At 41.2% G+C, this 26,062-nt stretch overlaps 3 protein-coding genes, 1 long non-coding RNA gene and 1 pseudogene across 4 annotated transcripts; 3 read left to right on the forward strand and 2 right to left on the reverse strand.

Annotated features, from left to right (window-relative positions):
- Nucleotides 1-1,525: 1,525 nt before the first annotated feature.
- LOC148694599 (uncharacterized) lies at nucleotides 1,526-2,610 on the forward strand. Its single transcript, XR_015965242.1, has 2 exons — nucleotides 1,526-1,600; nucleotides 2,444-2,610. It is a non-coding gene; the product is annotated as an uncharacterized LOC148694599 (long non-coding RNA).
- A 193-nt stretch (nucleotides 2,611-2,803) lies between these two features.
- LOC148694600 (uncharacterized) lies at nucleotides 2,804-8,755 on the forward strand. Its single transcript, XM_088698098.1, has 2 exons — nucleotides 2,804-4,244; nucleotides 8,685-8,755. The coding sequence occupies exons 1-2, from the start codon at nucleotides 2,819-2,821 to the stop codon at nucleotides 8,753-8,755; spliced, it is 1,497 nt and encodes a 498-aa protein (XP_088554224.1). The 5' UTR covers nucleotides 2,804-2,818.
- Nucleotides 8,756-9,831: 1,076 nt separating this feature from the next.
- On the forward strand, nucleotides 9,832-12,839 carry LOC137717186 (cyclic nucleotide-gated ion channel 1-like). Its single transcript, XM_068456486.2, has 6 exons — nucleotides 9,832-10,266; nucleotides 10,421-10,624; nucleotides 10,752-11,032; nucleotides 11,250-11,361; nucleotides 11,749-11,997; nucleotides 12,279-12,839. Exons 1-6 carry the CDS (start codon nucleotides 9,832-9,834, stop codon nucleotides 12,837-12,839), a joined length of 1,842 nt encoding a protein of 613 aa, XP_068312587.2.
- A 1,207-nt stretch (nucleotides 12,840-14,046) lies between these two features.
- On the reverse strand, nucleotides 14,047-17,115 carry LOC137718810 (11-beta-hydroxysteroid dehydrogenase B-like). The gene is made up of 6 exons (XM_068458347.2): nucleotides 16,708-17,115; nucleotides 16,145-16,337; nucleotides 15,411-15,496; nucleotides 15,149-15,280; nucleotides 14,711-14,875; nucleotides 14,047-14,552 (listed from the first exon to the last, which is right to left on the reverse strand). Exons 1-6 carry the CDS (start codon nucleotides 16,888-16,890, stop codon nucleotides 14,232-14,234), a joined length of 1,080 nt encoding a protein of 359 aa, XP_068314448.2. The 5' UTR covers nucleotides 16,891-17,115; the 3' UTR covers nucleotides 14,047-14,231.
- Nucleotides 17,116-25,244: 8,129 nt separating this feature from the next.
- On the reverse strand, nucleotides 25,245-26,062 carry LOC137716811 (ethylene-responsive transcription factor ERF019 pseudogene; annotated as a pseudogene).

The following is a 26,062-nucleotide window of genomic DNA, read 5'->3' on the forward strand; positions in this document are numbered from 1 at the left end:
CTAGCTTGCAAAAAGTTGACATAGTATTTATAAACTACACTCTTATTTGGTTGTTGCTAGCTTACAAATGTATTAATTATTGCATTTGTTGGCGAAACCGAGGTCCGAAATCATAAACTCGAAGAAACTTCCCATTGAAAGCTCAATTCATATCAGACTTGTCATTTCCCTACAATTACAAAAATTACACACGCGCGCGCGCACACAATAGTAATAATTTAAAGTCCATTGCGAACAATATGTTGATAGCCCCGAAGTAACTCTAGTTATGAAGAACACTGAAGAGAAAACCTTTTTTGTGGCTGTGAGGTCAGTTTCTTGCAATCTAAGATTTTACTTTTTTTTTTTACTTCTGAATTTATTTCGTATCAAGAATATTATGAGTGCAATTTTTCAACCTTTGGCGTGTCTTCTTCAGGATTCCAGAACCTACTTGGAGTTTAGATGCTGCTGCAAATGGAAAAGCTGCAGTGAAATTATTCGATGAAGAACATAGTCATAGCCGGAGTAAAAAATATTGGCCAGTATTAATCAAGGACATTCTGTGACGTCCCGTCCCGGAATTATCGAAAATGTACGTATAAAATTACGATTTTGCCCCTAGTTCGTTTTTGTCACGTTGTGGGTTGTTTGGTGTGTTGTGGCATGTGTTTGGAACCTCACACACTCCCACACACACACAGACACTGCCTTCTCTCACTCCCTCTGTCTTCTCTCTCTTCCCCGAGCCCTCTATCCTTCTTCTTCTTCCTAAAACGTACGGACCAACACACACCCACTCGAATGTTCACGGATCGAGGAAACCAAGGATATATTTGAGCTCGTGAGGTCGAGGCGAGCTCAGCCATACCCTTTTCAGGTGAGAAACACATCGTTTTCACGTCGTTTCGACGATGTCCGTTTGGAGTACTGTTCATGCAAAGTTTGTACATTAAGTTTTTGGGTTTTCTGAGCTCGTGGTTGTGTTTGTGAGGTTCCCAGGAGCGTCGGAGTAGCTCGTTGGACGATTTTGGACGTCGGGAAGGCCTGGTTCGAGGTTGGCCGAGCTTGGAGTTTTTGGACAGGTATAATCTCGTGGTTTTAGCCCTTAAAACTTGTTGGGACATGTTCTACTAGTTTAGGGCTTTAATTTGGTGCAAGAAACGTGGAAAAAGGTGGAAAAACGAGAGAGTTATAGCGTTTTACAGGTTTTCCGGCGACGGTGCCGGCGACGGCGACGGCGCCGGCGTCGGGGACTGGCCGGAGAAGAAGCAGGAATATTCCGTTAAGTTTAACGGAATATTCCTGACGGCAAGGGTTAAGTCTGACGGAATATTCCGTTAGTTGACGGAATATTCCTGACGGCGTCAACTGACGCCGTCAGTGTGCAGTGCGTGGTCCAAAAATTTTTCTAAAAATATGGGCGTGATCTTGAGGTTGTGTAGATCACGTTGGTATATTCATTTGTCCATTTTGAGCAATGTATGAGAAGTTATTGTGAGAAGTTAGTTATGTGCTTTAAAGTTAACGTTTTTATAGTTGTTTCGCATTTAGGTGACACGTACCCCGAGGACGAGCGTGCACACGCGAGGCAGGGGGGCTACGACCCTTCTACATACCAGTGAGTGGGCTTTTGTTTTCCGTATATACCTATATACATATTAATTCCCAGAAATTAGTATAAATGCTTCGTTATATGCCATTTCTTTTATATATAATTGGTGGTTATGCATGAGTAGTGGCATACACGTTTAATTATATATTCAATTATGCATATGTCATATATATTTATATGTGGGTGCTGTGGAGGCATAGGTAAGTGCCAGGTAAGCGTTCTTTAACGATTGCATTAAATAGTGGTTAGAGATGCTTAGAGAGCTCATAACCTGCACCCCCGGTGTTAGTGCTCCCGCCCAGAGTAGGGCACAGTCCTTCACGTGTTGTTCACCTCCCGCACCATACGCTCAGCTTGGATCCAAGCTAGGTGCATAGGCCTGTCGTACAGACCACAGTAGGTGGTTCCGACTCGTAGGTGACCCGCGATTATTCGCACAGCCTTCACGTGATCGTAGCACTAGAGCGTATATATATGTTACACCCAAGCCTGTCGTACAGACCACTTTAGGTGGTTCCGACTCGTGGGCAGGTTCAGTGATTGAGTTGAGATTTGAGCTCTATATGCAGCCGTACAGGTCACGTTAGGTGACTCCGGCTGCCAGATGTTATGTTATTGATGTGATTTATACCTGAGCACTTGCATTTCATTATGAGGCTTAGACATGGCATATCTTGAGCAGGATTGTTATACCCTTGAGCATGTTTGGTATATCTATACATACGTTTATATGTTTATTTTCTGGGAAGTATACAGGTTTTACGGCGAGGGGTTAGATAGTATTTTGCTAAATGGTTTTCAAAGAGCTTTGTTTTTGCCCACTCACGCTTTTGTTTTGCGCCCCTCCAGGTTCTAGTTGCTTAGCCGTTGCGGTGGTTTCCCTTGAGAGCTTTTCGGCGTTCTGACAGACACTCCACATTGTAGGGTCGCCTTCGGGCGTACCACTGTTATCGTTTTTGTTTGGACTGCTTTAGACCTGCTCTGATTTTGTATATCACTTACTAGCACTTATATTATTACCTCGTATGCTAGTTTTGAATCATTCGTACTTTTATATTACTACTTTACTAGCTTCCGCACGTGCACATGGCTACGTCACCTTTGAGTGACGGCCAGCACACTCCGATCTCGGTCGGGGTGTGTCAGTTTGGTATCAGAGCCTAGGTTTGGCAGTCCTGTGTCCTTGTGAGTATTCTAATGAATTTGGTGTCTTCTGTCAGAACTATGCCACCTCGTCGGGAACCCCGTCGCTCTTCTGAGCCTAGTTTCCCCGATATTACTCAGTTGGGGGAAGCTTTTGCTACAGCCCTTCAGGCAGTGATGCGCCCTCCCCAGAGGACTCCTCTAGAGACTATATACAATTTGAAGCTGGATAAGTTTAAGGGCAGTGAGGGACCCGAGAGCGCAGAGCGCTGGCTAGAACACATAGAGAAGACTTTCCGGGTGCTGCATAATCAGGGGAACTTGCCTATGGAGAGGTGGGTCGAGACGACCGCTTGGTTTCTAGATACGGAGTCGGCAGCTTGGTGGGAGCAGGAGCTTCGTAGGTTGACTCCGGATCAGAGGATTGATTGGAATGTTTTTACGGGGTTGTTTAGGAGGATGTATGTTCCCCCTGAGTACATCGATAGAAAGAAACAAGAGTTTTCCGAACTGAAACAGCGGAAGATGTCAGCGAATGAGTACTATCGCAAGTTTACGGACTTGTCTCGTTACCACCCTGATGTCGCTGGTAATCCGGCGGAGATGCTCCGTCTTTTCCGTCTGGGCACCAGGAAGAAGTGGCGTTCGATGGCGTCTACGGTCCACAGCGAGACTTACCGGGACTTCTATGAGATACTGTTGAGGATCGAGGATTCCGAGAATATGTCGAGCGATACGGATGAAGAGAAGGACGGCAACCAGAAGAAAGATGATAAAGGCAAAGGTCAGGCATCGCTCGGGCCCCGTCAGACTCAGAACTTCAAGAGAGGTGGAGCTAGTTCTAGTTCTTCGAGTGGTGGCTTCAGTGCCACTGGACAGGGTCGTGGAGGCAGATTTTCCGGTGGCGCTAGAGGCCAGAGGCAGGGCGATGGTGGTCGAGGTAGAGCCCCTATTTGCCGCAGGTGTAACAACCGGCATTTCGGCGAGTGTAGACGTGGTAGCAATGGTTGCTTCACGTGTGGACAGGTGGGACATAGAGCGGCGAATTGTCCCCAAGGTCAGCAGCAGCAGAAACCACAGCAGACCTTTATGCCACCACCTGCACCACTCCAGCAGATTCAGGGTACTGGTAGCTACGGCCAGACGGGTCGAGGTGGTACTTACCACTATCAGGGTGATGCTGTTCCTTATGCTCCGGGGCAGTATCAGTACCCACAGGATCCTTATCCCCAGGGTGGCTATCCCCAGTATTCAGGCGGCTATATACCGTATCCTCCAGCTCCAGCGGGTGGTTCACAGTGGTATCAGGGAGGACAGTATCAACATGGAGAGATTGCCACTAGCAGTGCAGGGTCTTCGAGACAGTCAGGCCAGCCCAGTCAGGGGCGTGGTGCTCAGGGACGCGGCGTTCAGGCGAGCCGAGGCCGCGGCGGGCGTCAGCAGGGACAGGGGCGTCTTCACAATATTTCTCTGCAGGACGCTCAGAACAACCCAGACTTGATTATGGGTACGTTGAACATTCTTGGTTGTTTTGCTAGAGTCTTAATTGATTGTGGAGCTACACATTCCGTAATTTCTCATACTTTTGCTCAAGTAACGCAACCTCGCCCCACACCTCTAGGGTATGATTTAGAGGTCGTTATGCCTAGAGGAGAGAGTTGTGTCGTAGATTGTGTGTACCCAGGATGTTCAGTAATCGTAGAGGGAGTTGCTTTGTCAGCCGATCTTATTCCGTTAGATATTGTGGACTTTGATGTGATTCTGGGCACGGATTGGTTGCACTTCTATCGTGCCAACATTGACTGTTACGGGAAAGTAGTTACGTTTCACCGACCTGGACTACCTGTGGTTACTTTCGTGGGTGAGCAGAGTGGGGTGAGACATGGCGTTATTTCGGCGCTGCGAGCGAAAAAGTTGTTATCTAAAGGCTGTCAGGGGTATCTGGCTCACGTAGTGCTAGATGAAACTGTTTCTAACAGAGTTGAGGATGTGAGAGTGGTCAGACACTTCCCAGATGTATTTCCCGAGGATTTACCTGGGTTACCCCCAGATCGAGACGTAGAGTTCACCATTGAGTTGATTCCAGGTACAAATCCTATTTCTTTAACTCCTTATCGTATGGCTCCCGCGGAGTTGAGGGAATTGAAAGTTCAGCTGCAAGAGTTAGTGGATAAGGGATTTATCCAGCCTAGTACTTCGCCTTGGGGCGCTCTAGTGTTGTTTGTGAGGAAGAAGGATGGAACTTTGAGGCTGTGCATCGACTACAGGCAACTCAATCGGGTGACAATTAAAAACCGTTATCCATTGCCTCGTATCGATGATTTGTTCGATCAGCTGAGAGGTGCTTGTGTGTTCTCTAAGATAAACTTGAGGTCTGGTTACTATCAGCTGAAGATCAGTAGGGATGATGTCCCTAAGACGGCGTTCAGGACTCGTTATGGTCATTACGAGTTTCTGGTTATGCCATTTGGGTTGACGAATGCACCAGCCGCCTTTATGGATTTGATGAACCGAGTATTCCAGCCTTACTTGGATAGATTTGTCATTGTCTTCATTGACGATATTCTGGTGTATTCTAAGTCGAAAGCGGAGCATGTTCGACATCTTACTTTGGTGTTGAAAAGGTTGAGGGAACACCAGTTATATGCTAAGTTTAGCAAGTGCCAGTTCTGGTTAGACCAAGTTGCGTTCTTGGGACACGTCATTTCTGCTCAGGGTATTTTGGTTGACCCTCAGAAGGTTGCAGCGGTAGAGAGTTGGGAGCAACCGCGAACCGTCACCGAGGTGAGAAGTTTCCTTGGATTGGCAGGGTATTATCGGAGATTCGTTAAGGATTTTTCGGTGATCGCCTTACCACTGACGAGGTTAACGAGGAAGAATGTTAAATTTGAGTGGGATGATAGGTGTGAGCAGAGTTTCCAGCGGTTGAAGCATTGTCTCACTCATGCACCTGTTTTGGCACTCCCAGACGATAGCGGTGATTTCGAGGTTTATAGCGATGCTTCCTTGAATGGTCTGGGATGTGTATTGATGCAGCATGGTAGGGTGATTGCTTATGCTTCGCGGCAGTTGAAACCCCATGAGATGAATTACCCTACACATGATTTGGAGTTGGCTGCTATCATCTTTGCGTTGAAGTTGTGGAGACACTATCTTTACGGGGAAAAGTGAGGATCTTTACAGATCACAAGAGTCTCCAGTATCTTTTTACTCAGAAAGAACTTAATCTTCGTCAGCGGAGGTGGTTGGAGTTGCTCAGCGATTACGATTGCACGATCGATTATCATCCTGGTCGTGCGAACGTAGTGGCTGATGCACTTAGCAGGAAGTCACAGGGCCGTATTAACGCGTTGTACGCTAGTCGTGTTCCTCTTTTGGTGGACTTGCGTACTACGGGAGTAAGGCTAGAAGCCGAAGATCGAGATGTGGCATTACTTGCTAATTTCCAAGTTAGGCCGATACTTGTTGATCGGGTGCTTGAAGCCCAAGTAGCTGATCAGGAAACTCAAGAACTTATTCAAGCTCGAGATCAAGGAAAGAGGCGAGACCTCAGAGTTCGTGATTCGGATGGCATGTTGATGCTAGAAGGTAGAATGTTCGTGCCTAAGAGTGTGGAGTTGAAGAAAGAAATTCTCGATGAAGCACATATCTCGGCTTACGCTATGCATCCAGGAGCTACGAAAATGTATCATACCATTCGACCATTTTATTATTGGCCGGGTATGAAGAGGGAGATAGCCGAGTATGTGAGCCGATGTGCTGTTTGTCAGCAAGTTAAAGCAGAAAGGAAGAAGCCGTTTGGGTTGTTGCAGCCGCTTCCCGTTCCCGAGTGGAAATGGGAAAATATCACCATGGATTTTGTGTACAAGTTGCCGCGTACACAAAATGGCTTTGACGGCATTTGGGTGATCGTTGATCGACTCACTAAGTCGGCTCATTTTGTTCCAGTGAGAGAGAAGTATTCTTTGAGCCGTTTAGCGGAGTTGTTTATCTCGAAGGTTGTGAAGTACCACGGTGTCCCTGTGAGCATTATTTCGGATCGAGATCCACGATTTACATCGAAGTTTTGGGTAGCTTTCCAGGAAGCTTTGGGCACGAGATTACTTTATAGTACGGCATATCATCCACAGACCGATGGGCAGTCAGAGAGAACTATTCAGACCCTGGAAGATATGCTGCGAGCTTCGGTGTTGCAGTTTGGTGACGCTTGGCACCAGCGGTTAGATTTGATGGAATTTGCTTACAACAACAGTTTTCATTCGAGCATTGGCATGGCGCCATTTGAGGCCTTGTATGGCAGAGCTTGTCGCACACCGTTGTGTTGGTCAGAGGTTGGGGAAAGAGTCTTAGTAGGTCCAGAGATTGTTGAGGAGACTACTCAGAACGTTCAGGTGATCAAGTCTAACCTGAAAGCAGCTCAGGACAGGCAGAAGAGTCTAGCGGATCGGCATGCTACGGACAGAACATATGAGGTCGGAGATTGGGTATTTCTGAAGCTTTCACCGTGGAGAGGTGTTGTGCGGTTCAGAAAGAAGGGGAAGTTGAGTCCCAGGTACATCGGACCATACGTGGTCACAGAACGAGTTGGTGAGGTAGCTTACAGGTTGGAGTTGCCTCCGGAGTTGGCTAGAGTGCATAATGTTTTTCACGTGTCTATGCTCCGACACTATGTTGCTGATCCATCTCATGTGATACCTCCTCAACCACTTGAGATTAATCCAGATTTGACGTACGACGAGGAGCCGGTGACGATACTAGATTGGAAAGAGAAGGTTCTGAGGAACAAGACAGTGAATTTGGTGAAGGTTTTGTGGAGAAACCATTCAGTCGAAGAAGCTACGTGGGAGACAGAGGATCGGATGAGGGATTTGTACCCTCGATTGTTCTTTGACTACTAGGGGGGTTGCTGCTTTATTGTTTTGAATTTCGGGACAAAATTCTTTTAAGGTGGGAAGGTTGTGACGTCCCGTCCCGGAATTATCGAAAATGTACGTATAAAATTACGATTTTGCCCCTAGTTCGTTTTTGTCACGTTGTGGGTTGTTTAGTGTGTTGTGGCATGTGTTTGGAACCTCACACACTCCCACACACACACAGACACTGCCTTCTCTCTCTCCCTCTGTCTTCTCTCTCTTCCCCGAGCCCTCTATCCTTCTTCTTCTTCCTAAAACGTACGGACCAACACACACCCACTCGAATGTTCACGGATCGAGGAAACCAAGGATATATTTGAGCTCGTGAGGTCGAGGCGAGCTCAGCCATACCCTTTTCAGGTGAGAAACACATCGTTTTCACGTCGTTTCGACGATGTCCGTTTGGAGTACTGTTCATGCAAAGTTTGTACATTAAGTTTTTGGGTTTTCTGAGCTCGTGGTTGTGTTTGTGAGGTTCCCAGGAGCGTCGGAGTAGCTCGTTGGACGATTTTGGACGTCGGGAAGGCCTGGTTCGAGGTTGGCCGAGCTTGGAGTTTTTGGACAGGTATAATCTCGTGGTTTTAGCCCTTAAAACTTGTTGGGACATGTTCTACTAGTTTAGGGCTTTAATTTGGTGCAAGAAACGTGGAAAAAGGTGGAAAAACGAGAGAGTTATAGCGTTTTACAGGTTTTCCGGCGACGGTGCCGGCGACGGCGACGGCGCCGGCGTCGGGGACTGGCCGGAGAAGAAGCAGGAATATTCCGTTAAGTTTAACGGAATATTCCTGACGGCAAGGGTTAAGTCTGACGGAATATTCCGTTAGTTGACGGAATATTCCTGACGGCGTCAACTGACGCCGTCAGTGTGCAGTGCGTGGTCCAAAAATTTTTCTAAAAATATGGGCGTGATCTTGAGGTTGTGTAGATCACGTTGGTATATTCATTTGTCCATTTTGAGCAATGTATGAGAAGTTATTGTGAGAAGTTAGTTATGTGCTTTAAAGTTAACGTTTTTATAGTTGTTTCGCATTTAGGTGACACGTACCCCGAGGACGAGCGTGCACACGCGAGGCAGGGGGGCTACGACCCTTCTACATACCAGTGAGTGGGCTTTTGTTTTCCGTATATACCTATATACATATTAATTCCCAGAAATTAGTATAAATGCTTCGTTATATGCCATTTCTTTTATATATAATTGGTGGTTATGCATGAGTAGTGGCATACACGTTTAATTATATATTCAATTATGCATATGTCATATATATTTATATGTGGGTGCTGTGGAGGCATAGGTAAATGCCAGGTAAGCGTTCTTTAACGATTGCATTAAATAGTGGTTAGAGATGCTTAGAGAGCTCATAACCTGCACCCCCGGTGTTAGTGCTCCCGCCCAGAGTAGGGCACAGTCCTTCACGTGTTGTTCACCTCCCGCACCATACGCTCAGCTTGGATCCAAGCTAGGTGCATAGGCCTGTCGTACAGACCACAGTAGGTGGTTCCGACTCGTAGGTGACCCGCGATTATTCGCACAGCCTTCACGTGATCGTAGCACTAGAGCGTATATATATGTTACACCCAGGCCTGTCGTACAGACCACTTTAGGTGGTTCCGACTCGTGGGCAGGTTCAGTGATTGAGTTGAGATTTGAGCTCTATATGCAGCCGTACAGGTCACGTTAGGTGACTCCGGCTGCCAGATGTTATGTTATTGATGTGATTTATACCTGAGCACTTGCATTTCATTATGAGGCTTAGACATGGCATATCTTGAGCAGGATTGTTATACCCTTGAGCATGTTTGGTATATCTATACATACGTTTATATGTTTATTTTCTGGGAAGTATACAGGTTTTACGGCGAGGGGTTAGATAGTATTTTGCTAAATGGTTTTCAAAGAGCTTTGTTTTTGCCCACTCACGCTTTTGTTTTGCGCCCCTCCAGGTTCTAGTTGCTTAGCCGTTGCGGTGGTTTCCCTTGAGAGCTTTTCGGCGTTCTGACAGACACTCCACATTGTAGGGTCGCCTTCGGGCGTACCACTGTTATCGTTTTTGTTTGGACTGCTTTAGACCTGCTCTGATTTTGTATATCACTTACTAGCACTTATATTATTACCTCGTATGCTAGTTTTGAATCATTCGTACTTTTATATTACTACTTTACTAGCTTCCGCACGTGCACATGGCTACGTCACCTTTGAGTGACGGCCAGCACACTCCGATCTCGGTCGGGGTGTGTCACATTCTTCATCCACAAGGGTCGTTCGATCCAATGTGGAACATAATATTCATTATATCATGCGTTTTGGCAGTCTCGTTGGATCCTTTGTTCTTTTACATTCCACACATCAATCGGGATGGCAAGTGTCTTCAATTGGACAAAACTTTGCAGACAGCCGCTCTTATGTTACGATCAATGACCGACCTATCTTATGTAGTCCACATTATTTTTCAAACTAGAACACTAGTGCTCTCTGAAGTTGACGCATATTCTGGGGCATCAAAAGTAAAGTCTGATACAGTTTCTTTGAAACGAATGGGTGGTTCGGTACTTGGCAAGAAGATTTTGCAGTCATCCATCCCGATTGACATTTTATGTATTCTTCCCCTTCCACAAGTAAGAAAGAGATCGCCTTCTTGAATTAATGTTTTCTGCTTGTTAACTACCTATATATTGATATATTTTGAAGGCAAGTCAATGGATTAACTGATCGAACATGTGCTACAAGTTAACTAACTGTTGTCTTACTTTATTAATGTAACATCTGCAGGTAGTAATTTTGATTTTCTTTTCAAAAATGAGGGGCTCAGGTTCTTTGAATACAAGGAAGTTTCTAAGCTCTCTTGTTCTATTGCAATATGTGCCACGGGTTCTTCGCATCTACTTATCGTGCAAAAATCTCAACAAGAATCCTAGCGTAGAGATATGGGTTAAAGGTGTATTCAATTTCTTTCTCTACATCCTTGCTAGTCATGTAAGCTTCCGTCCTGTATAATTTATATTTGGTTAACTACTTGAGCGTTAAAATTTGCTTTAAACTAAAGTAGCTATAGTCCGGTGACTAATTAATTAATTTAGTACGTACTTGGTGTTATTTTTAGGTACTCGGAGCCTTTTGGTACTTTTTTTCTGTTCAACGAGTAACGGCCTGCTGGCAGTATGCTTGTGCAAAAACTAGATGCAAACCTAGTACTTTTCACTGTGATGACATTTCGTATGGAAATGTGACGTTTCTAAATGAATTATGCCCTATAAATCAACCAAATGCAACAGTGTTTGATTTTGGCATATTTCTTGAAGCCATTCAATCTGATGTGTTGGGGTTGCAAGATTATCCACAAAAGTTCTTGAAATGTTTCTGGTGGGGTCTGAGAAATCTAAGGTTTGCACATATATATAAAATGATTTGATCTTGCATAAATGTATATTAAACTGAGTAGAAAACAAAAAGAAAATTAACAGAAACAGAAAACAAGCAAATGCATAAACAAGTAATTACTTGCTCGGCAAGTGATATGTTCTTACTTTGAGCATTTTGAAATTAGAGATTCAGATATATATGTTATCTTTTAAATATTTGCTCGACTTCAATTTTGCAGTTCTCTTGGTCAAAACCTGCAGACTAGTACCTATGCATGGGAAAACCTCTTTGCCGTTTCTATTTCCATAATTGGCTTGCTACTATTCTTATATCTCATTGGAAATTTACAGGTTGGTGTTGGATATATATCTAGAATTATCACTTTTTGTCCTGGAAAAAAAAAAAAAAATATATATATATATATATATATATATGTCTGATGCATATAAGTGATCAAATGCTATATCCGTTTGAGTTTCTACCAGAAATGGCTACTTCTACTGAAGGATTATGTTGGTAGGGTGATGAGTCTATAAACATGATTTAACCCCTTATCGGAGAAATAAATTTACTGGTGTCGTTCATTTTTTCTCCGACTCATATTGTAACACCGATTGAGTCCCTTTCTTCTAACCACATTGTGACACAACATTGTGTTATTGATCCTGATTCCATAAAATGAAGTTTTGCATAATACTAACGAACTGATGAAGTACCTTTCTCTTGTCGTGGAATAGACGTATATGCAGTTGTCAACTACAAGATCAGAGAAGCTAAGACAGAAGATGAAAATGAAAGATCTAGAAATAGAATTATGGTTATCTAGGAATGGCCTCCCCAAGGAACTGAAGGCGGTGTTCATGGAAAACTTACAACGAAAGCTTGAAAAAAACAAAGAAATTCATGTGGTGAATATGCTCTCTATTCTTCCATTGGAACATAAGAACAACATCAAGTACCATCTCTGCTTGGCCATGCTAAAGAAAGTAAGTTCTATGTTCCTCTTAATTTCTATCAGGAAACTAGGGCCAATAACAAGGCTATAATTCTCCCACAATAAATTCTCAAGGCTGGCTGACCGTACGAGTATATATGTATAATGATACGAGTAATACTATTTAGACGCAATCTGACACACTTGGTGATGCAGTTTCTAATACGGGTAGACGCCCTTACAAGCATGTCTAAATAGCCTTTCATTAATGCTATCGCTCGTGACAAGTGATTTGATTAATTTATTATCTGTGTTTGTACCTAATGCATATAGGTGCCTATGCTGCAAACTGTCGATGAACAAGTATTGAAGGTAATTTGTGAGAATCTTAAGCCAGTTACATATAATGAAGATAGTTATATGATTCGAGAGGGAGAACTACTTGACAAGATGTTGTTCATCACGCAAGGCATCGTATGGACTTATACATCTAATAACGGTATTGAAAGATCAAGTGGATTGGCATTAAGAACTCGCTGTCTTACGAAAAGCGATTTCTGTGGCGAAGAATTGCTAGATTGGGCATCAAAGTGTACCTCCTTTTCTGACATACCCATCTCTACCAGAATTGTTAAGTCACACACAAAAGTGGAAGCATTTGCTCTAATGGCCAACGACTTGAAGACTCTAGTCTCTAAATTTTGGTGGCATTTCAACAAGGACATGCCAAACTCGCGGGAGGAGTTACTGGCAGCTACTTCCATTCAAGCAGCATGGCGCCACAATCTGGTAAAGAGAAGCCACAATCGGGTAAAGAGAAGGTCTTCGGCTGTAAGTCCCCTGTATTTGATCGACGACGGTGGAAAATCACAAAATTTTAGTACCCCCTTGTAGCAGGCCTTGTAAATCTTACTTCAAACTGGGTAAATGCCTTAATTGCTGGTAAATTTATGTGTGGAACCCCGAATTCAACTTGAAATCCTATTTAATAAGAGCATCTCCACCAGTTGGTCGAGAGCAATGGGAATTGAAGGGTAAGGACAATAATATTGTTTTTACAATTCACTGTAAAACTGGGATTGCCCTTGTGCAAGTTCACTCGTTTGGAAAGAAAAACGGCAAGGGCAAAGGCGATTAGTGTTCATAAATATATGTTTTAATTTTTTAATGAATGTGGACATTACAACAAATATAATTAAAGTCTAATTCCAATAAATAATTTTAAATACAATGAAAAGTCATAGCATTACAACAAATATAATTAGTTTTAAGCTAGGTGATAAAATCAGTGTGGCTTGGTCCGTCTTCAGTGTATGGAACTTCCTCATCTTCCAAGGAAACCTTGTCATGATGCAATTTTTTTCACTTCTCCAAAAACGTTTTGAATTAGGAGATTCACCATCGAGGTGTCGAGACATGATCTCTCGATCCTTCTCCTCTTGCCTTTCTTGCTGATTCAACTCTCTTTCTCTCACATTTGCTTTATCTCTAGCCTTGTTTTGCCCATATGTTAACCTGTCTCGTTCCATATCCAATGCATGTTGGCAAGCCAATTCATCAACTATTTTTTACATAGTTGCACCAAACACCCAGGTCCGTATTACTTATCCGTTCCGATCCCTTATACGAGCTACTAAATGAGACCTAATTATGAGACTACCTTTACCACAAAATCAAAATGACGTGTCAAAACGCTTAGTAAAAGTGATGAGAATACATTTCAGTAACCATACATTCCTCTTATACCTTAGCAGCAGATATGGATCAATTGGTTTAGATTATAGAATCTCGAAGTTGGTATTCCTCTTTAGTTGTAAGTGAGAGGTCTTAAGTTCGATTCTCGTCCAAATACAAGTTTAAACCACATTATTGATAGCCTATTGTGAGGCTACACCCATCTTCTCTTCTTAATATAGATAATATCGTTTGTTAAAAAATAAAATAAAAAATAAAAAAATCCCAAAGTTATCCCAAAACCCAGTATTATGTGGCCTCATTCTCGGGTGATCAACCAATGACTCTTTCAAAAACACTGCATGACCTATTAATCTGACAACGTGAAAAGTACTAAAACTGTTTAGAATATTCCTAAGGCCACATGTTCACAGGGGATTCTCTATGAAATTTGTTAACACTGAAGGGATTATTACATGAACTACATATCGAATGCAATAACTTTGTTTAACAGTTCAAAATCTCCGCGCGCGGCTAAAACACAAGTTCAACAACCATAATTTCTTAGAAGAGGCTACTAACATAACTACTTTCCCAGAAATGCTATAAATTTCATTCCATTTTTAGCGGACGCGAGGGACTCTGTTGGGAAATTGTGTTGGGACCAACAAATCTCCTTGGAGGAGTGCCTTCCAACAAAGGCCTTCCATAGCCTTCAGAAATAGGCCTCCCGGTGCCCACAAGGGAAGTCCTCCCTCCACCGTGCGTTGGAAGAATGAGGCGGAATGTCCAATGCAGGGTGTTAGGCACAAACACCCTGTACAGCAGGAATATGTCATACCAGCTTGGATACTTAACGTACGAATCTCCTCGACAAGCCCCAGCTACAATCAACCTGGCAAAATCTTCCACAGGCCCACCGATCACATGTACCTACAACAATATAAATATATTTCATTGATATATAGCACATCTGAAGTACTGTTTCTTAATCTGTCATGCTCTGGGTTTGAAAACCAGAGCAACTAGCAATGGCGCATGCCTCATTGGGCTAACATAATGAAATATCAAAGCCACCGACCAACCAGTACCTCCCTTTCTTCTTTCCATTGCATTTCGGCGCCTTCCTCTAGCATGAACTTGCCTCTTGTCATCTCATTTTCAATCCATCCGTGAGTTGCAATTGTTATCCCTACCTCATGGTTTACTTCTAATCTCAAGGTCTCATAAAAGTTAACCAGAGCTGCCTTTGCTGCCTAGTGATTCAAACACAACAAAAGGATAGTAATAAATTGACAATTGCTAGGTCTTCAACGTAGTTACTTCGACTACAAAAATTTGTCCTAGATAAGTTTGTCAAGGAAATTTGGTGGATCATGGAATGCATCCTAAGCACTGGATTATTCTAATTTGTGGATGAAATATATACAATTCTAGTTCCATGTATATTTCTCATTTTGAAATGTTAATGTACTTGACCAATTTTCCGAAAGTAAAATGAAATGTTTGATTGAGTAATATATACTCACAGCATATAAACTCATTCTCGGTAGAGGTAACCAGCTCTCAACTGATGCATTAACAATGATCTTTCCATTGGTTTGACGTAGGTAAGGAAGAGCAACATACGTTGGATATACATTCCCCCAGAAATTTATATCCTGAGAACAAAGATATTCAAAACCACAATATCTCATCGATAGATAATTTTCCACATAAGGAAGAGCAATTTGCTTTAGAATTTTAGTGCAAACATTTGGACTTCTAATCATGCAACTTTGCAATACTTACCAACAAATGGGGAAAGACAGACGTGTCTGTAACTTCCTCGAAGTAGAATGTGTGTCCTAGACTTACTGTATTTACAAGGTGATCCACTGCAAAATCAGAGACAAATCAAAATAACTACTTTATAATCATAACTAACATCATGGCACCACTGAAGGCACAAAATTCATCCCATGGAGAGACCATGAAAGAATTACCTATTAATTTAGTTTGTAATTATAAAAAATCATAAGAGTGCAACTGCAGAATTGTTGTTTTCAGCTTAGTAGGCAATTAACATAAAACAAATACCACTATTCATTCTTCCACTTACTATAAACCATTCATTTTTTGTTCCAATACTTCATAATATATATTTCATTCTATTTTGTAGTTTATGATGTAATTATATATATTTTAAGTATAACAGACACTTATTTACACAAAATATAATTGATTTACTTAAATCCTCCAAGGCACCTGCCTAGGCACTAGGCCCCAGCCTGCCGTCTGACTAGCGATGAAGTTTATCGATAGGGTTCTTTGCCAAAATGGATAATTAGAAGTCATGAACAATTGCATTCTTTAAACAAACAAATAAATAATAATATACAAATGTACACAAAATTGTATAAATCTGCAGACCACTCAGTAATGCTTATGACCCATTTGTTATTTCAAGTGTAAAACTTTTGTTTTTAAAATTATGGCTTTCTAAATAACAAATTTTCTCCCAGAAAAATTTAGGTGGCGCATACCTCGGCCATGGAAGCTTATTGTTTCACTGATAAATCTCCTGCATTCCTCTTCCTTGACAACATCTGCAGCTATAATCATGACATGCTTTGCACCTATAAGCCTTGCATTCTCACTGATCACTCGCAGTCTGTTCTCTCTTCGTGCCACTAGTACAATATTCGCCCTCCTCTTTGCATATTCATATGCAATTTGCTGCAATTACAACTTTTATGCTTTACACACACACACACACACACACATAACCACTTTTATCAAACTACCAACGTATCTGTTTCCTGCATTGTATCCTCTTACTTATCATATACTTGTAAGGTTAACTGTGTTTTAGAAAGTTAATATGCAATATACATGCATTATTAGGTGATAAACATTTGCTACAAAGTTTCAGAGTAAAAAATTTCACGTTTTGAACCACATATTCATCGACGGTTAGCGATATCAATATTAAATATCATATTGTCGATATTTTCACAAAAACCGATTATTTAAAACTTCGTTTGAAACAGGATGAACTTCAAAATTAATGCATACATTTTATTGGAAATAGGGGACTTATAATTACCTCTCCTATGCCAGAAGAAGCTCCTGTAATTATAACCACCTTATCTTCGACAATTTCACTGTTGAACAAATTGTAAACCCACTCACAACCACTGATGAAGGTCAACGCTGGCCAAGCAAACGCCAGCATCACTAAACTTGCCGGTGGCACCACCCAATTCAGCACCGAGATAAACAAATCCATCGGTTCGGTTCACCAAACAGCCTTGATTAACCCTAGTTAAACACACAACAGCTTTGTTTCTTTTTTGTTTTGTAACCGATGCTGGTCCAAAATGTGACCGATCAAATTCAGATAGGAAGAGATAAGATCCAGAGAGAGAGAGAGAGAGAACTTGATGAGTTTGAAATAATACGGTGGGCAGTGGTAGTGGCAGAGATGATGATCAATTTCAGTACCAATATCATTACATGCAAGGAGGGCACGTGTTGGTGGCAAGCTCTTGTACTAGTGACGGATGGAAGGATTTTTGGATTTTCCTGCATGAGTGTGTGCTGCTCCAAATTTGCTATTTGGTGATGAAATGTAGCACCACGGTCAGGACACCTGTTCTTTTCACTTGGTTATTTCGCTTTTTTTTTTTTTTTTTTGGAAACTAAAAAAAAAAAACAAATAGAACGTTCTTAGGGCAACATTGCAAAGGTTATCAAAGTGTAAGGCATTTTTTGCACCACGAGTAAGAGAATTAAGCCAAATACAACTCCAAGAAAGCGTATGCTTTAAACCTATCAGTTGATTCGCAACAAAATTTACTCCTCTAAAAATATCTTAAGGCTAAAGTCCTAGAGATTTTCATTCATTTGAATCCTCCATGGCGAACTACATGAACATTCACCGGCGTCAAAGGTTTAACCTTCATCGCAAGAGGAGCGCTGACATGAAATCTAATAACAAACCATACAGCTGCAAACTCAGAAACCACATAAACATCAAAGTTGAGTTTACCAAAATTAGCTTACTTTCCTTGCCTTAATTGTCTCTTCCTCCTCTACGTACAGCTAGCTCAAACCTCCCAAGGTTTCCATCGGTGCTCCTTTTGTACAAATGGAGGTTTTATGTCGGTAGTTAATATGCTTGCAAATGCACATCAATCTGACAAATTGTATGCAAAGAAAGGGAAAGAGAGGGTCTAATTGTTGGGAAGTCAACTATATCCCAAGTTCCTTGGCTGAAAATTTTGTAATTGGTTGTATAGAAGAATCAACTTTCCATATGTTTGCTTTGATTGTAGAATAAAAAGTTTTGTTTTTTTGTATAAAGTTACGTTTTGTAAGTCAATGAAGGCACTTTTGGTTAATACATTGAACTAGCCTTCTTTTACATGGTGTCTGAAAAAGTTGGATTCCATCCTAAAATTAACTAGCATATAGAGGGTAGTTCAACTTATTTGTAAACTCATACAGGTTTTTTTTTTTTTTTTTTTTTTTATCAATTTACTTTTGACATAGTATATTAAACCATATTTCTGGCACATTGAAATATTTATCTATCACTTGAAAGTTTGGAGGTGCGAGCAAAAATATTTTCAAAAAAAAAAAGATGCATTTTTGCTGACCATTTAAAAAGTGATGATGCCTATCATTCTACTTGTTATTATTAAATAAGTTTAAATTTTAAAATTTATATTTATTTACAGTAAAATATCTCAAAACTAAACTCATCTACTAATAATAATAAAATAATAAACGTCACCTTCACTTCAAGGGTGAAATAAAATACCCAAAAAAAGGGTGCATTTTCCGGGCCACTTACTTGTTACCGTTGGATGATGAGGAGACCGAAATTGAAGCCCAGCGTTCAAATTAAGAAACCCCAAAACGCACGACTCTCTCTCTCTCTCTCTCTCTCTCTCTCTCTCTCTTTCTCTTCCCCCCTCCCTCCTTACTCAGCTCTCTTGCCGCGCCGCCGCCACCACCAGGTCAAAGCGCATGTCGACGCCAACTCCACCAACTTTCTCCCAGGAGTCCACCCGTATCCCCTCTCATTTATTCTTCAGTTTAACCGGCCTCCTCCCATTTCACCGGGATGAGATAAGGTGCCAAGCCTCTCATCCGTTCTTTCTTCATTGTAACAAGTAACAACCATATGGTAAACATTTTCTTCATGTATTTAGATTGTGCTTTTTCCTATTCAAATTTTTCGCGTAGTTAATTTTTGGGTTTTTCATTTTATTATTAGTTTAGGGTCCACCTTCAATATTACGTACCCTTCAGTGTTACGGGTAAGATTTGATTATCAAAAGCTATGTTCCGGCGAAACATCGATCCAAACATGCGCTTCTTCTTATCAAGTATGACATTTGTTTCAGAATTTTCATTTTTGAGTGATGATTAGTTCGTCTGGGCATCTTTGTACTATCTTATGAATGATGCTTAAGTTATTTCTAAAGAAAAACATTTGTAGTTTTAACCCAGAAAGAGGAAAGAAACAATTATTGTCACTTTGTGGAGAAGGTGCCTAACAAGGAAAGAAACTAATATATTGTTTTAGTGGCACCACTGATAGTATAAATGATTTCTATGTTAGTTTATCGCGTTTTTGTTAATAGTTGTCATTTGGTGTCACCGGTTGCACAAAGAATCGCACCATTTTCTAGGGTTTCTGTTGGATTTAAAATATATGCTCAATTTGCAGCACTAAAACGTGGTTTAGAAATTCACCATAAAATTTATTGAAGTGCTAATTAATTGGGTTCCAAATCATCATATGACACTGTTTGAAATGGTACCAGGCATTGTATATTTCGATTAATCTTTGTTAAAGATTGAATCTTGAATCATAGACTTTTAGAAAAAACTGAAGTTCTTCGAGAAAGAGACAGTTGAGAAATCAAGAGTCTGTGTTCATTTCAATACAGCCAAAAAACTTAAAACATTACAAGGACTATATCAGACCTTTTCAGATCACAAAACAGAACCTATACTCTAGGAACCTAAGACCTCTTCTCCAGTCATTAATTGACATTGGAGGATATCATCCATCCACTTGGAAGAAGATGGAGAACACAGTACAATTAAAAAACCAGATAAGAACCCAGCTGTAAGAGTTCTAAAAACAGAAACTTAGCCGTTGCACATTTTAAACCAAACGGCTACTTGCTAAAAATAGCAAGTTCTTCACTTCTTCGATTTCAGAGTTCTCTTCACTTCTTTCTGCAGGATTGTCATCTGCAGGTCCACTTTAAGCTTGTATGCAGCTTACATCTCAACAACCTCTCCTAAGCTGCTTACTGGCTTCACTCAAGTCTCAATCTCAACTGATTAAATCTATCTTTTGGCAAGGCTTTTGTAAATATGTCTGCAAGTTGTTCTTCACTTCTGCAGAACTGCACATTGATCATCCCTTCTTGCAGAGCTTCCCTTATGAAATGATATCGCCTGTTTATATGTCTAGTTCTCTGATGAAATACAGGGTTTCTGACCATAGAAATTGCTGACATGTTGTCACAAAATAAAAGTGTTGCCTCAGTTTGCATTTCTCCAAAGTCATCAAGAACAAATCTCAACCAAATTGACTGTGCAGTTGCCTCAGCTGCTGAAACATACTCAGCTTCAGCTGTTGACAGTGCAACTGTGCTTTGTTTCACAGAGGCCCAAGAAAATACCCCACTGCCAAAACTGAAAGCATAGCCAGAAGTGCTTCTGCTATCATCTTCACTGCCTGCCCAATCTGCATCACAGAAACCAATAAGGATTGCAAACTTGTCTTTCACATATTCAATGCCATAGTTTAGGGTCCCTTGCACATATCTCAGTACCCTTCTTGCCACTCCCAGATGCTTCTTAGTTGGTCCATTCATAAACCTTGATAACAAACTTGCAGCATACATAAGGTCAGGTCTAGTTGCTGTTAAGTACAGCAAGCTTCCAACTATTTTTCTGTAAAGCCCTTCATCTGCCAACTCACTCACATCCACCTTTTTAAGTTTTTCACCAGTAGATAAGGGAATGGACACAGGTTTGCAATCTTCTAGCCCAAATTTCTCAAGTAGAGATTTGGCATACTTACTTTGATGAATAAATACACCTTGATCAGTTTGTAATATCCCCATACCAAGGAAGTGATGCAGGAGACCAAGATCTGACATTTCATATTTCTGCATCATATCCCTTTTGAACTCACAAATCATCTTGTCACTGCTTCCAGTATAGATAATGTCATCAACATATATTGAGACAATTATCAATCCTCCTTCATCATCAGATCTTGTGTATAGAGTGGCTTCACTTGTGCTTCTTTTGAATTTACACAGAGAGAGATAGGCATCAATTTCACTGTACTAGGCTCTGGGTGCCTGTTTAAGTCCATATAAAGCCTTCCTTAACCTGTAGACTTTTTGACCTGCATTTCCCAACTCAAAACCTTCAGGCTGCTCAACATACACTTCTTCATCAAGCACACCATTCAGAAACGCAGATTTAACATCCAATTGAAACAGCTTCCATCCCTTTTGTGCTGCTAAAGCAATGAGAGTTCGAATTGTGTCTAATCTTGCCACAAGTGCAAAAGTTTCATTGTAGTCAATCCCTGGTTTCTGTGCATACCCCTTTGCTACAAGTTTAGCTTTGTGTTTTTGCACTGTTCCATCCAGATTCAATTTTGTTTTAAACACCCATTTCACACCTATAACAGGTTTATCAGCAGGTCTCTCAACAAGTTCCCAAGTATTGTTTTTCTCAATCATTTCCAATTCTGCATTCATAGCTTCTTGCCAAGCTAAATCACTTGCTGCTTCTGAATAAGTCTCAGGTTCTATAATGCACATGTGACACCTTGCATATATATCTTATAGAGTTTTCAATTTCACTGGAGTGGAGCTTGGTGTGGAGCCTTGACTGTGATTTCCACCATTCTCCTCAACTGCCTCATGAACAACAGTGTTTGAATGAGAACTTCCAGCACTGTTATTCTGGAAATCATCAGTTTGTTCCTCTCTACCTTCTTCTTCATAGTTAAACCCTTCAAGATTGAAGTGAGTTGAAGTAGACTCCACTTGATCATTTTTCCAATTCCATGACTGTTTTTCATTGAAGATTACACTTCTTGAGAGTACTATCTTTTTAGATTGCAGATCATATACTCTATATCCTTTTTCACAGCTCCCATATCCCATGAACACTCCTTTCCTGGACTTTTCATCAAACTTGTGTCTCAGATGTGAAGAAACATGAGTATAGCATACACAGCCAAAGACTTTCAGGTGCTTGATTCCAGGTTTTCTACCTGTGAATGCTTCAAAAGGAGTTTTGTCTAGAACAGATGTTGTAAAACATCTATTTTGAAGGTATACTGCTGTGCTTACAGCTTCTGCCCATAACTCTATAGGCATTCCTTTCTCAACCATCATAGACCTTGCCATTTCACCAATCGATCTATTCTTTCTCTCAGCAACTCCATTCTGCTGAGGAGAGTAGGCAATAGTCAGTTGCCTCTCCATTCCCATGCTTGCACAGTAATCTAGAAACTCATTTGAGGTGTATTCACCACCTCTATCACTCCTTAGCTTCTTTAAACTGAATCCACTTTGCAGTTCAACAAACACTTTGAATTTCTTGAACACATTGAAGGTGTCAGATTTGTTTCTGAGAAAGTATACCCAGCACATTCTTGAGAAATCATCAATGAATGTGATGAAGTATCTATTTCCTCCAATGGACTCATTTTGCATAGGTCCACACAAATCTGTATGTACCAGTTCAAGTGGGCAGCTTGCTCTCCAAGCTTTTCCTTTGTCAAAGGATTCTGTGTGATGCTTGCCAGATACACAACCTTCACACACATCTCTTATTTCTGTCAAAACAGGTAGTCCAAACACCATTTCCTTCGGCTGCATCTTTTTCATACTGTTAAAGTTCAAATGTCCAAGTCTTCTGTGCCATATCCATGAATCCTCAACCATAGAAGCTTTCCTTGCTGCAAGAGTTATGGATTCCAGTGAGAGAGGAAAACATCGATTTCCTGCCATAATCACCTTTGCCACAACATTATTAAGACTGTTGTCATCAAAGATCACTGCCATATTACCCCCAAATAGGACATAGTAGCCATGCTCCATCATTTGACCTACACTTAGTAAGTTTTCATCCAAGCCAGGAACCAGCAAAACTTCATTTATATACCTTTTCCCACGCTGAGTTTCAACCACTAAAGTACCTTTTCCAGTTGCTTGTACAAGATCACCAGTACCCATTTTAACTTTACAAGTCACAGATCTGTCAAGATTTATCAAAGTAGACTCTTGTGATGTCATGTGGTTGCTGCAAGCACTGTCCACAAACCACACACATCTATCTTGCACAGTTGATGAGTGACAGGCATAAAACATGGTTCCTGTAGTTACTTCTTCTTCCTTTGCACAGTGAGCAACTTGCTTGTGACCATCACAGTCCTTTGCAATATGACCAAAACGATTGCACTTTCCACATTTTGGTTTTCCTTTGTATCTGCACACACCAAAATGAAATTTCTGGCACACTTGACACTGTGGTTTCACAGAACTTTGACTACTACTCCCTTGCTTGTTCTGTGAATTGAATCTGTTATTCCAATTACCTCCTGGATTGTTACTCCATCTTCCACTCGGAGACCAGTTTGATCCCTTCTTGTTTTGTCTCTGCCACTTTTGATTTGACCTACTCTGAGAACCTTTGTAAGTGCCAGTGACCTGATTGTTTCCAACTCTGAGGCTACTAAAAGCCCTCTCAGTTCCTGTCAATCTATCCCTTTCATCATGTAAGTCTTCCCTTTTATCATATACTTTGACAGATGCAATAACTTCTTCCACTCTAATAACATCCAGATCTCGAGTCTCCTCAATAATAGACACAATGGATTTATACCTCCTACTTAGACTCATCAATAATTTCTGCACAATTCTTTGTTCAGTCACATCTTCACCAAGAGACTTCAGGTTATTCACAATTCCAAAAAACCTACCCAAATAGTCATCTAGGTTTTCACTATCTGTCATTCTCATATATTCAAAGTCAGCTCTAACAGCTTGAAGTTTCACAGCTCTTACCTTTTTATCTCCTCTGAACTCTCTTCTCAGAATGTCCCAAGCCCCTTTTGCAGTCTTTTCATTTCTGATACGAGGAAAAAGCTCATCTGTTATAGCTCCTTGTATAAGACTCAACGCCTTGGCATTTTTGATTCTGTCCTCTCTGGAGATGGTTGGTGGTTCCACTGGAATTTGCTCAGCCTCGCTACCCTCCTCTCCAGAACCTTCTTCCTCTTCAGAAATCTGCTGAACTTGTACACCGAGTTCCACTACATCCCATAGATCATGCGCTATGAGGATAGTTTCCATCTTGACAGCCCAAAAATCGTAGTTTGCACCATCGAACTGTGGAGTTCGTAAGTCTCCACTGGAAGAACCTGATCCCACCATTTTCTTAGTGAGTATCAGTGAAACAACCAATAAAGGAACCACCTTTATCCCTTCTGGGATCTTGTTCTAGGAGGAACCTCACTCACAGCTTTACTCCCTTCTTCGGAATCAGACCAGTAGCTCTGATACCATGTTTGAAATGGTACCAGGCATTGTATATTTCGATTAATCTTTGTTAAAGATTGAATCTTGAATCATAGACTTTTAGAAAAAACTGAAGTTCTTCGAGAGAGAGAGAGTTGAGAAATCAAGAGTCTGTGTTCATTTCAATACAGCCAAAAAACTTAAAACATTACAAGGACTATATCAGACCTTTTCAGATCACAAAACAGAACCTATACTCTAGGAACCTAGGACCTCTTCTCCAGTCATTAATTGACATTGGAGGATATCATCCATCCACTTGGAAGAAGATGGAGAACACAGTACAATTAAAAAACCAGATAAGAACCCAGCTGTAAGAGTTCTAAAAACAGAAACTTAGCCGTTGCACATTTTAAACCAAACGGCTACTTGCTAAAAATAGCAAGTTCTTCACTTCTTCGATTTCAGAGTTCTCTTCACTTCTTTCTGCAGGATTGTCATCTGCAGGTCCACTTTAAGCTTGTATGCAGCTTACATCTCAACATACACTTGCCTTTTTCCATAGAGGATCGCTGAATTCAACAAAGTAATCGAAACATGACTTGTTCATTATTTGTACATTCAAGTAATTCAGCTGATTAAATGAATTCATACGAAATTCTGGATTTGTTTTCCTCTTTTTTCAAGATTTGTTTATTATTTGTACATTCAAACAATTCAATGAATTCACGCGAAAGTCTAGATTTATTTTTCTTTCTCTCCTTATAACGAGGTCTCAAATTCAGCTTACGTCTTTTTCAATATTAAAATGATGCAACTCCAGTCCTTTTTTAGGAGGTTAAAGTCGTATTGTAAATCATAACCAGTCTGTTTCCATTTTTTGGCATAGCTAGACTTAGTCTTACGGTGAGTGTGATACAGTGCTACCAAATCTACCCACAAACACGTGCATAGTTCTAGTTATTAACTTTATGCTAACACTGCTAAAACTTCCATGGACCTACAGTGCTACCAAATCTACCCACAAACACGTGCATAGTTCTAGTTATTAACTTTATGCTAACACTGCTAAAACTTCCATGGACCAAAATCATAGTTACAAGCGATGATGGGTTGATCTGATGGTTAGGATCTTTCTCTACCATCATACAGCGTCCCGAATTCAAATTTGTTCCGTAAACCAGCACAGAATGTCATTTGTAATAAAAAAAAATAAAAAACCGTATAACTTTGACTGACGACACTTAATAATTAGATTTAGAGATCATAATCTTCAACGGAAATGCTCAAGCACCCCTGATGATCACCGCCATTGCCAAACCCATGTCCTCCTCCCCAGCTGCTCATAGAAGTAGAAGTAGAAGTCGAAGTCTCTCCCACATAACCATTTTCCCAAAACTCAGTCGTCTCAACCGCATTGCTTCCAGTTCCAGCTGGCTGCGGCGGCGGGGACTTGTTGGCAATCAGCTGAGCATCCACTGCCATGCCAACATCGGAAGTTTCCTTCTGCACCGACCTGGGCGACATATCATCCCTCACACAAGACGGTAACATCAACGGGAAGTTAAGGCCTTCCAACTTGGAAGGTCGACGCAAGCAATAATACCCAACGTCTCGAGCCACCGCTGCCGCCTCTGCGGTGGAGAAGCTGCCTAACCAAAGCCGGTCTCGGGTCCCCGGAACTCGGATTTCGGACACCCACTTGCCCCATTTTCGTTGGCGCACCCCCTTGAGTTTTCTGTTTGATGTGCTGCATGGAGTACTCCCGCTTTCTTCCGAACTGTAACTCATTATGATGATGATATATATATGTAAAATATGAACTTTCTCTTCTGAGTTCTGACTTGTCTGCGTAAGTAGCTAATAAGGAAGATGTGGGAA

Source organism: Pyrus communis, chromosome 8 (assembly GCF_041283825.1).
Source record: "Pyrus communis isolate YQ-2024b chromosome 8, ASM4128382v1, whole genome shotgun sequence".
Taxonomy (NCBI): Eukaryota; Viridiplantae; Streptophyta; class Magnoliopsida; order Rosales; family Rosaceae; genus Pyrus; species Pyrus communis.